General features: G+C 41.1%; 2 protein-coding genes across 2 annotated transcripts; one reads left to right on the top strand and one right to left on the bottom strand.

Annotated features, from left to right (window-relative positions):
* The first annotated feature begins 61 nt into the window (after positions 1–61).
* Positions 62–6100, top strand: LOC119728843 (homeobox-containing protein 1-like). The gene is made up of 6 exons (XM_038201251.1): positions 62–283; positions 1581–2032; positions 2649–2851; positions 3884–4129; positions 4941–5048; positions 5482–6100. Exons 2-6 carry the CDS (start codon positions 1581–1583, stop codon positions 5823–5825), a joined length of 1353 nt encoding a protein of 450 aa, XP_038057179.1. The 5' UTR covers positions 62–283; the 3' UTR covers positions 5826–6100.
* Positions 6101–6452: 352 nt separating this feature from the next.
* LOC119728844 (40S ribosomal protein S20-like) lies at positions 6453–12184 on the bottom strand. Its single transcript, XM_038201252.1, has 4 exons — positions 11885–12184; positions 11039–11141; positions 8531–8730; positions 6453–6682 (listed from the first exon to the last, which is right to left on the bottom strand). Exons 1-4 carry the CDS (start codon positions 11885–11887, stop codon positions 6626–6628), a joined length of 363 nt encoding a protein of 120 aa, XP_038057180.1. The 5' UTR covers positions 11888–12184; the 3' UTR covers positions 6453–6625.
* Positions 12185–12222: the final 38 nt, after the last annotated feature.

Raw genomic sequence — 12222 nt, 5'->3', positions numbered from 1 at the left:
AGTTTTGCATCGCGGATGATTCCATTAATTTTAAAGGGACCTCTTTCATTAACGTTTAACGAGTAAAGTCAGTGCCTAGCTAAGAGAAAACGGACATGCTTTAATTAATATTCGCAGTCTGGGTACAAGACACGACCTCATTAATAATCGGATTTAACGACGGACCACGTTTTGCGAACTGGGTGTGGAGAAATTAACATAATCGGTCACGGTTTCAGTGGATCTTAACGACAAATAACTACCACAAAGCCTGCAGTTTTTCTCGTTAAAAATCATTTTCGAGGTAAGTAATGATCACGATGTCCAGTATAAGGTATTAGTATTGTGGAGAATGATGTTTTGGGCTCATATTTTATGTGTTCTTGTGGGAAATTTGCAGCAGAACAGTTGTGGTAAAACAGCCCAGTGCTAGTTTATTGCGATCGATGTAGATAAACCAGTGGTGAGCAGGGGCAATGGCCTTGCATGCAATGGGATTAACTAGTGCCTGGCGCGCGCGCGGGAAATTCTTGCTCACAAATATAAACTAGTTATGTACATCTCGTCTACGCTTTTACAGTGACTTTACCCATTACCAAAGCAAGAAAAGAAGCTAGAAACTTTGAAAGTCATGAAACTGATGAAAGTAAAGACAATTTCAACAAAAGCAATTCCAACATCAAATTCAAAACGAACAATATCATTATCAGTTGGTCTCAATTTCATGGCAATTTTACGTGGCTAGTATTATTTAATTAAACAAATTGTCCCCCAAAATACAACTTAAGGATTCATACTCATACTTCATAGTTATTGACATTTTGTGTACAAATACTTTACTTTATACTCTGAGTAGTGACAAAGGTAAAGCAGCTAGAACTTTATTTTATACTTTAATTAATTAACAGATTATTGAGGGATAATAAAATAAAAGTGATTAAATGCTGCCATAATACTTCTTGGTATGTAAAAGTATTTGTCCTGGAAATGTTTCCATACGATACAAGTTACACTTCCAACCAATGAAGGATTTTCCCAAACTTGTGACATTAATTTAATTCCTCCCATTGCAAAGTCTAAAACAGAATAATAAATAAAAGGTCATAAATCATTAAATGGGGCCAACAAATGATTCCACTTCACCAACCTCTCAAATTAAACTTTCATTTTTTTTGTATTCACTTCTCAGTAATATTAACCATTCCTTGCTCCATGAAATAACAGGGGTGTGAGTGACCACTGATAACAATAGCTGAAAACAGCTGAAAACAGCTGAAAAGAGGTAAAAAAAGCTGATCAAACTTTGGAAATCTCCTATACTTTGTACACAAGTGATCGAGTGAAAAAAGCTGGAATCCAAAACAAAAAAAGCTGAAATTAGCTTTAAAGCTGAGATTTCACACCCCTGAATAAATCTCATTGGAAAGTGTTCAAAGAAAGAAAATCCATCGGCAAATTCAAGGGCAATAGCCCACATTGTAAGACTTTCACAAGGAGTATTCAGGAATAGTACAATTAGGAGAATAACAAAATTTTCTAAAAAAATAATAAAAAACATAAAAGAAGAAATTTCTTTTCAATTTGATAATTCCTCACTGCAGATGATGTCCACACCAGTGAAAAACATGTCGACTGAACCCAGGTACACCATTGAGCAAATCTCCCTACTTCACCGCCTCCTTCGAACGGGCTTGACGAAACAAGACATCATCCATGCGCTGGACTCGATGACAAAGATGGATGCCGAGCTACAGGCATCGAGTCTTCCCCTGACGGGCGCGGCCACGGGGGTGGGGTGCAACTACGCTGCGAGCGCAAGACCGTCTGTGCAGATCGTGCCGACCGCTTCCCCGGCAAATATGGGAATGCAGAGAGGAACTGGGGGGACCCAGGGCAGAGATGGTGGAGGGACGCAGGGCACACTGGGACACGAGGGTGGGGTGAATGGAACGCAAGGCGGGGCCGGGATCCTTCAAGGGATGTCGCAAGAGGTCATGTGCGGGGTGGAGAACTTCCAGAATGTGTCGGATGAAGAAGTGGACATTTTGTTTCGGTGAATAATTTTAGTAGAGTTTTAACAGAGAAATTGTCTGGAGCGGGGTTTGAACCTGCAAGTTCCTGATTGCTGGTCCGGTGCTCTACCAACTGAGCTACCCAGCTCTGTATGTTGGTGGTTCCCCATATTTGGCAATGTCTTTGTTCAAGGGGGCTAGTCAAAAGCCATATTAGTGATACCTGTTTGTATGCAATGTAACCAGGGATCACGCCCAAAATCAGGATTTGTGTTTTTTCTCTCTTAAGTCATCCAATGCTTAGAGGTGTTGGTGGAGCATTTTTAATTGGTAAATAATATAGACATAGTTTTTGCTACTATGCTCATGATTCAATAATTCATTTACGTGTATTCATTTATCTTTTTTGGGAGGGAGGGGTTAGGGTTGGCAGAGGGGGTGGGGGACTTCATCTTGTCAGCTTTTTACTTTATTTTTCCAGTTTTATTTTAAGCCAGGGGCCTATGGCCACGATGGCTGTCAAAATAAGAAATCCTAATGAAAAATCTTGAGATAAACCATAAACAAAGTACAGGTATGTCATGTGTATTTGAAATTCAGCTTTTTAGAGGGAAATATGTTTCTCGTCAGCTTTCTTTGTTTTTCCTGTTTTATCAGCCGGGGGCCAATGGCCGTCAAATCAGAAATCCGCGCTTTCCTGAACAAGTGGAGGCTGTCGCAGAACCAAATCTCCATGGCGACGGGCATCAGCCAGAGTTACATCTCGTCGTTCCTCATCCACGGCTTCATGATGAAGCACTCCACCCAGGAGCTGCTGTATCGATGGTATCTCAGCAAAAAGCGGGAGATGGAGGACTTAGGCAAGTCTAATCTAGGGCAGTAAGGCCTAGTAGTAGTTAGGGTTTTGACACACGATCGGAGGATCAGGGGTTCGAATCCAGCTGCTGGCCATATGTGGTGTCCTTGGGCAAGCCACCTTACCCCAACTTGCCCCTCTCAATGCAGGAGTATAAATTGGTACTACTAGCATTAGTTAGGGAGTAACAAGTGATGGACTGGCTTCCTTTCCAGAGAATAGAGTATTCTCAGTTGTTTCAATAATGTGATCTGAGGATCAGGGGTTCGAATCTAGCTGCTGGCCATATGTGGTGTCCTTGGGCAAGCCACCTTACCCCAACTTGCCCCTCTCAATGCAGGAGTATAAATTGGTACTAGCATTAGTTAGGGAGTAACAAGTGATGGACTGGCTTCCTTCCCAGAGAATAGAGTATTCTCAGTTGTTTCAGTTATGTGATCTGAGGATAAGGGGTTCGAATCTAGCTGCTGGCCATATGTGGTGTCCTTGGGCAAGCCACCTTACCCCAACTTGCCCCTCTCAATGCAGGGGTATAAATGGGTACCAGCACTAGCTTGGGAGTAACCAGTGATGGACTGGCTTCCTTTCCAGGGGGAATAGAGCTATTCTCAGTTGTTTCAATTATGTGCATATAGTGAATGGGACAGGCGCTCTGCCGAGTACAATTGGACAAACGGTAACATTTTTGTTAAGAGGTTCAGCTGAGTGTGAATAGAGTTCATTACATTTGCAAATCAATTTAAACAGCCTTTTGCTGGTCCCAGACTGCCAACCTAGTGTCCCCTTTATACCGGACTGACTGACACACTGTCTCTGGCAAGCCGGGCAGTGCTATCATATAGGATTACCCCATAATGCCAATGAATGTGCTCAATCCAGGCCACTGTGTAGACCAGTCACCCCAAATCAATGGAATAGAATTTTGTGCACCCTGGGACCAGCTTAACTGGGCTTCTTTTTTTTCTTCTTTTTGGTAGTTATTTTTAAAAAAAACTTTAAAAAACCCAGTAAATCTTCCTTTTTTTGGCATTGTTAGGTGGTCAACCCGATATTGAACACTTGGAGAATGGGACACATTCCGCAGCATCCATAGACATGTCCCAGTCCTTCACCAGTCCCAACAATGACAACTTCTTGCCGACGTTCAAACGCAGGGAGCGTTTCACGTGGAAGGATGCGCACATCCGTATCATGGAGAGCTACTACAGCAAGAATCCGTATCCCAACGACTTTGAGCGCGAGAAGATCATGGAGGCTTGCAACAGCGAATCTCAGCAATCAGGTGACTTGAAAGAAATACGACGTGCAGGGATCACCCCGTTAAATATCTGGGATTAAAATTAATCACCTGTAGCCAATTTCACGAAAAAGTGCGCAGCTTGCGCCTTGCGTAAGACTTACGCAACAAATTTGTTGCGCAGCTGCGCAATAAACTTCCATTTCACGAAACTTGGCGTAGCTGCGCAACGTTTTAAACAATTGAAACATCTTGGACGAGGATAAAAACAACATTTACGATGGCTGTTTGTGTGTGAATTTGTTCGTTCGCGAAATAGTCGTTGGACCACCTCAGCCCGCCATTTTGAAAATTATTTTGTCCGACTTTCTTCGGCCATCGTTCGGCAACACTAAAAATTATGCTACAAGTAAAATAGAAATTTGTTTACTTCAAACATAAAGTTGTGTATGTCTTGTATCAACCTTAATAAGTTGTGCAATAACGGGCTTGTCAGCGATTTGCTGGTAAATATGTCATTTTCAGTCGCTATGCCACAACTTACGCCACCTAAAACGATTGCGCAAGTTACGCCATAATTTATTGCGCAAGTCGCGCATTTACGCACTATCCGACTTTCCTGAAATGTGTCATAAGTGAAATGTTGTGCAACTTACGCAATGAATTTTGTCACAGGCAGAGTTGTGCCATTGCGTAAGGTTTCGTGAAATCGGCTGCAGGATAGTTATATAGGTAGTTAGAAGTTGCAAATAATTGCAAGTATAGTGGGGAGAATAGTTAGCAGTCAACAATGCCAACACATATTTTGATGTTGTTTATCAGTAACACTTGTTATATTTTTTTTCTCGTAAAACAGGGGAAGCAATACCGGACAGCAAATGGGTGACATCATCCAAGGTGTACAACTGGTTTGCCAACAGACGGAAAGACTCCAACAGACGAAAGCGACTAAGTCAGAGACTAGGTGCGTGTTCAAAATTTTGCGTTGTTTCTGACAGAAATCTACTGTCTCTTTCTGCCAGTGATATTTAAAAATATGTCCGGTTTGTTGTAAAATTAATACTTTTGGCAATTTTTTTCTCACAGTGACTCGGGACAACACCGAGTATACAGTGTTTATAAAAATACGTCGGTGAAGGGCAAAACTTCATATTTAATTTACATCACCCCGACGCAAATTCCATCTTATGACTTTTTGAATTGGCAAGTAAAACACATAAGGCTTGTTCGACCAACTTGAGGTTGGAATGTTTGGTTGGTAAAACACCGGTATGCTGTTCAAGAGTTCACCGGTTCTAATCTCGCACTAGTAAATATGTTTGATCAACAAGATGTTTTTAAATTTAAACATTTTAAACAAGAATGTAATAATTTCACTTTTTCTCTGATGTACACAGATAATGAAGGGAGTGCTGATGTGCAGAACGCTGGTACAGACCAACTCGCCCAAAGTGACCACACGCATTACGCATCTTCAAGTCCGCAGAATGTACACGTCATCGAAGTGCACCAAAACGACGGCGAAGACCACGAAACGGACGACCTGGCCGGCCGCGAGGTTCACGTGGTCCAATTACAGATGGGCGGCGAGCAGCCTCAAAACCACGGGAGACAAGTCCAACAGACGGAAGACCGGAAATTGCAGAGCGCGAGCGACACTAAGAACTTTGGCGGAGTCAACACGATCTACACGCTCATTGAAGCGGTTGAAGAAAGTGACATGATGAAAAACTCACAGTGACTTGGAAACAGTCCAATTGCCGCCCTCCTTTTTAAAAAAAACAATTGGCCTGCTTTTTAAAATAAACCACGAAATTCAGCCCTGCCTGACCAGAGATGTGAATTTAAGAGCAGCGCACTTCTCAAAAATGTGAACTTCTGATGAGAGTACGTGCAAAACCTGAGCTTCTTTTACTTACAAATAAAAACATTTTATTGTGTAAATACAAGATTTTACAAGACGTACATTGTTTCTTCATTTTTACTCGACAGGCAGAAAAAAGTGGCAATGATTTTTGTCAAGAGGCTGCATGCCAGCGTATTAAATGCCAGGTATATGCTTCATAGAACATATTGTCGCGTCAGTGGAACAAGGTCGTTACTCGGATTTATCTCATCTCGAATAATTCCAATATTAAACTTTTGTGGCACCATGTAAAGTTTTCATTGATGTGAATAATGCAGAATATATTATATTCATATCAAATTAAAAATTTTCATGGTGCCACAAAAGTTTAAAATTGGAATTATTCAAGATGACAGAAATCTAAGTTACGACCTTGTTACACTGACACGACGATATACAGTATCCTGAATCAAAACAAACACAACCATTTTTGTAAACAAATAAACAAGTGAACAAAATTCATCCTTTTCAAGTTCACATCTTACTGTGACTTTATTGGAAATTAATATTTTTTTTGTATGGAATGAAATCTCATGCCACCTTCATGGACAAAATGACCAAGTGATATTGCCTGAGATGTGGGGGTCACCTCCGATCCATTCCGGGTGCGGGTCGGGGCCGAGTTCGCGCATCCTTTACGCATCGGCAATGGTCACTTCCACCTCCACACCTGGTTCAATGCTGATGGATGTCTGAAAGGTTACTGGTTAAGGAAACGGTTCAAGTCAGTACACTGTTTAAAGATCTAGTCCATCATTTGTAATTTGTGCATTTTGTTCGTTTGAAACAACAAAAGTGTTCAAAATCTAATGAAGGATACTGAACAACTAACCTGATGAAGTTTCAGCCAAGCTACAGGTGTATATTCCGAGAAAAACAGCATTCTAGGATCTCAATTTTAGATCAAAAGTTACTGAATCATGTTTTGAATTGTTTTGAATTGCAGCTATACGCGACGTCGCGCACTGATCCAACGAATTATAGTAACCGCGCGCGCGTGTGCGTCGTGCCAATGCTTGCACGCGCTTCCCCCAATAACAAAACGAACTACTAATTTAAATTTTCCTACGGTGCGTCTTAAGACGCACCGTTGGAAAGGCCTTCTTTCGTTGATTACTTCAAGATGACAGCTTCCCAGAAAGAATAATTTCACAGGGAGTTTAGTCCCCTTACTATCTTTCAACCAAATTTGTTTTTCAACAATAATTACGCCAGTTACTTTTTGGAGGGCTGCAAATGATGGACTATAGCTTTAACCATCCTGGTCTTTCACCATTAGACTTTCCAAAATTTGCGTTTACACTGCTTAACGAGTAAGCACACTTTCTTCAGACCCACTGAAGTAATCCGTCGCAAAATGGTCATTACAAATACATGTAATCTGAATGGTGTTTATTGCATTGAATTTTTCTTTTCAAGTAGGAGTGTTCAGGCTCTTCCCAGATTGTTTTGAACCAAAGAAAGGGTTTTGACTTTGAACAAGCAAAAAAAAAGTAGTCTTAATCAGCCAGTTCAGTATTCCAACATAGTCTGATGTACAGCAAGATTCGACGATTTTTTTTTCCGAGATAACCGCGGCAGATAAATGCACACAAGGCTATGGGGGACGTGGTAACCAAATCAGCATTCTGTGCAATTTTTCGTGCAATCGAAAAGGGATGGAACTTTCGCTCGCACAAAAGTTTTGACAAACAAGACACTGGCATCCTGAGCATTTTCGCAAAGAACCTGCCTGAATCTGCCAAAATCTAACACTGTAGTCAAGAATCTGCCTGAATCTGCCAAAATCTAACACTGTAGTAATCCAATGACACCTCTTTTGACTCCAAACATTTCAATGTCAAACCCTTCACACAGTGAAGGCATTTATTAGTCCTGATTCTATCAAACAGAAGCTGGATTTTCCCCCCCAGATTTAATGGAGGTAACTTGGCCCTTACCCCGACCCTTTTTTTCTGGGTATATTTTAAACCCTTCAAAATCCTTCAACTGCTTCCATGTAAAACTTGGATACTGCCCCAATCGGACTCCAAAATCATCCATTTTTTGATTGAATTTATTCAGTGGAGGGGTGACCATTGCCGCAATCCTTCAAAAACCTCAAACTTGCTTTTAACTCTCCTGTGGTTTGACCATTCAAAACACCTCAAAATCTGGGTTCTGGCAAATTGGAGGACAAAAAATGCAGGACCTTTTAAAATCCTCCAGAATTTATTGTTACTGCACTACCACACCTTTCAATTCCTTTCGAAAGGTATTGAAAGGCAACTTACTGAATTTGCCCACAGAGTTGCTTCACCTTCCGAAACCTTTCGAAAAGTTTCAAAGTTCCAGCACTATTTCACGTTTCAAAACCTTTTTAGTCAGGCAAATTTAAAATGTTTTGAAAGGTCTGATAATTCTCTGCCAACTGCACTGGGCATAGCAGGGTGGCATGGAAACAGTGAGGGTCTGAAAATGCCAAGAGATATAGGGTTGGATGTCTGTTACCAACTCATTTTTTTTTTAACCCTATATAATCCAAAATTTGAAAAGGATACGATCTGTTTGACAATCTCAGAGGGGCTCTGGAGATCGATCAGTCGCTTGTGGATGCGCATCTGGTATCGGTCCCACGTCTTGGACCCTTCACCGCAGGGCGTCTTGCGGGTAGTGATGCGTAGCGTCTTGGTGGGCATGCGCACCGGCCCCTTGACTTCCAGGTTCTTGTCCTGTGCCCCGCGCTTCAGATCAGCGCACACTAAAGAATGGATTTACAAGCATGTATACAGGGTGAGTCAGCCTTAAATTAAAGAAAATATTAAAACTATGTAGCAATTATCAAAACAAGTGCAAATGAAATATGTTATAGGCTGGTATTTTGGACATATTTGGTGAAAGTTTCATGTTCATGTATATCCATTGTACCATTTTGAAGAAAAGCACTGGCAAAGAACTAGTCCGAAAATTTGGGACTCTCAAAACTGTGTATGAGAGTCCCAAAACTTAAGGTATCCATATCGTGCAAAACTTTGTGCTGCATAATAAAACCAGTGTGAATCAAATTTGCAAGCTTCTTACTCACTACGGTTTCTTCAATAATCCCCGAAACTTCTGCCCTGCAAAGTTGCTGTTGTGAGCATTGCATCACCAAAAATTCAGCTTTTAATTCTAATTTTGCAGAGAGTTATCGAAATCCATATGTGAGACATCACGTTGATGTGTACTGCAATGCATTGTGCAAAAAGACTCCTCAGCTATAACATTTTCATCGTGTAGATAAAACAGCGCCCTCTTGTTGATCTGAATGAATGCAAAATGTTTCATTTTTTAGCAGAGGGCGCTATGTTCATTTGGCCATTGATTAAAAAACAAGTAAGCTGCGAGGCTCTTCCTACACCTACCCAGAATACATTGGGAATCACACACATATTTTTAGAGCATGGAGAATAACGTGGGTGGTTTTTGAACTGCCAAAACCTTGCCTTAAAATTGGATTTAAGGTCTCAAATTTTGCAGATGACATGCTTGCAACTTTATCATTTTGATGGCATGTGTTGTGTGGGCATTAATTAGCCGAATGGTGAGTAAAAAAACGTCAGTAGTAATTTTGCACGTTTTTATGCACTCACGGTCCCAGTCTGGCAAAGAACACACGCTAAAAAACACTTGGTCTAGGGGCTAGACGTTGTTAATGATTTGATACGCGATAACCCGCTGCAGCGAAAACCGTCGGCGCGAGACGGCCCTATCACGACCAACCAATATCACCCTCAAACCCGTCAGAACAACGTCTAGGCCAATTCGTACTGGTTGTGTAATGCGTGCGCACCTGTTTGGCCTTATATATGCAGCGCACAATTCAAAAAAATTCATAGAAGTTCCGAAGCAAACTCTCAAATTTCTTCCAGTTATGTGAGAGACGCAGCAAGACGTTTGTGCAACTTCACTGGTCAGCTCTTTTGTTGTGTGTAGTATGTAACAGCAATTGCCTGCAGAAGTCACACATGCGCACTAGTTCCCCCCATTTTTCAGGGGGAAATTTTAAGAGTTGGCCTAGATGTTGTTCCGAGGGTTCATGGGTGATACATAGAGGAAAGATTTCCATATACGAAGTTCACTCAACACCCTGTGTACAAACCCTATGAGATTGGACTGAAAAATTCTAAGTGTTTTCTAAGAAAATGCTTGTATTTTCTCACTGCTCAAATTGACTTTGATGACATGAAATTGCTATCTGGGGGCTTGTTAGTCAATACAGAGGAAAATTAGTGAACTTCGCATATGGTAATCTTGCCTACATGGACATATAATAAAACCTAGACACGACATTAGCTTCATTTTACGTTGTATATTCTTTGAGCAAAACGGGCTGCGTCACGCGGCCTGGCGCGATGCGCGAATGTCATGTGGCTTCGATTTACGCGCATACTTCATACGTATTCCACGTATGTTCAGGCCAGCGCCGATGCCCTTGTGCACCACTTACAGGCATGCAACTGGGAAAACACAAAAAAAGAGGAAATTCAAATTTCTCCCAGACTTTGTACAGTGTTTTTCTATTTTCAATGGCACACATGGGAAGTAAAAAAGAGGAAATCGGCTGATCCGAGGAAAAGTTGCATGCCTGCACTTAGTTTTTGTTTTCCCGCATGCGTATGGGACCAAAAGATTCCAAATAACGCGCGCAGTGAGATTGCCCCCCTGCGCGACGCGTCACGCCCATGAAGGGCGTTCGCGTAATACGCGCAACATTTTGCTCAGGCGCAATAGCAAATGTTGTTTCTAGGTTTTTTATATGTCTATGGGGTGATATTGGTTGGTCGTGATAGCGCCCTCTAACAGCGGCGGATTATCGCTGCGGCGGGTTATTGCGTATCGAACCATAACTTCGTCTAGCCCCTAGACTAAAAAACACTCTGACCTCAGTTCCATCGGATATATTGAAATCGCGTACTGACATGACTGCCTTTCAAACAATGCAGTCACATCAGTAGGCCATTTCAGTAAATTTGAGACATTTTTGAGAAAGTAATTAATAACAGCAGTACATGAAGATGGTCACACACCCTTTTCCAGGTTCTTGACATTTCGGCTCGTCAGCGTGATACGGATGCGATGGGCGGTGGACTCCTCGGCTGGTCCCCCTTTCCCTGGTTCCTTGAAGTGCGACTGTCAAGAAATTCATATCAAAGCATAGGTTATCATTGCTCAGAAGTGTAGGAAATCACAATGTCTATCTTTTGTGTTCTTGAGCTGGACACTTTGCTACAATCGTTTCTATTTGACCAAGACAAAAAAAAGAAGGAATCCAAAACTAGTTTTTGAAACAAAACTGATCAGATGGATTATGGCGACAGCTAAGGCTGATTGTTTTCATTGTATCTGTGACTTTGAGTTTGTTTGAACCAGGTAAATTTATTGCAGGCCCTATTCATTTTTTTCGTCAATTTCTTCCCAATACCTCAATAATATCATCTCAATAATTAGGTCATTCATTAATGCATAGCAAAAATGAATCTGGGACTGAGAAATATTTCCAATACTTAGGAAATACTTTTCTTGAAATTAACTTTCCACAGACTCTGTACACAATCACAGAAGAGGCGTCAGGTTGCAACATGTTTTCCCTATCATCTTTATTGCCAACACCAAAATAAAGCAATACGCCTGATCACTTAGTTATAAAGTTAGTTGCTTTTAATATTTCAAAAATGAGGCATGTTCAACAAGCAAAGCTGCAAATTGCAATCATTTTTATAAAGACTTTTGAAGTGCGCCCTCATGTGATACACACGTGTCACAATTTTGCACTCCGTCTGATGCGGAAACGGAAATTAAAATGAATTTTTTTACACGTAAACGGAGCCAAATTGTTCAAAATTTAAGACAAACGTGAACTTAAACCCCCGTACCATGGTTTCAAGTGCTAGCCGACTTAATCAAATCCTGACAAATTACAGAAATTTGAACAGCGGTGAGCTAGCGGCTTTGGGAGTTGTCCGTATCGCTGGAAACGCAGCGTGGAAAAGACCGGTGAATGGGAACACTGGTATCCATACGGACTCTTTCTACGCATTTGTATTGATTACAAAGGCGGAAACCAGCTATTATTGAAATTACGAAATTATAATAAACTAGCCTAAAGGCTGTGTCCTATGCCGTTTGTTTTGTTTTTAAAATACTATTTGATCTTTAAACGCCCCAAATTCTGAATTCTGCTGTAAATTTTTATTTTAAGAATAAAAAAACA

The sequence above is a fragment of the Patiria miniata genome, unplaced genomic scaffold (assembly GCF_015706575.1).
Source record: "Patiria miniata isolate m_02_andy unplaced genomic scaffold, ASM1570657v1 HiC_scaffold_20, whole genome shotgun sequence".
NCBI classification, from domain to species: Eukaryota; Metazoa; Echinodermata; class Asteroidea; order Valvatida; family Asterinidae; genus Patiria; species Patiria miniata.
Note: the sequence above shows the minus strand (reverse complement) of the source record. Positions and strands in the feature narration are given on the sequence as shown.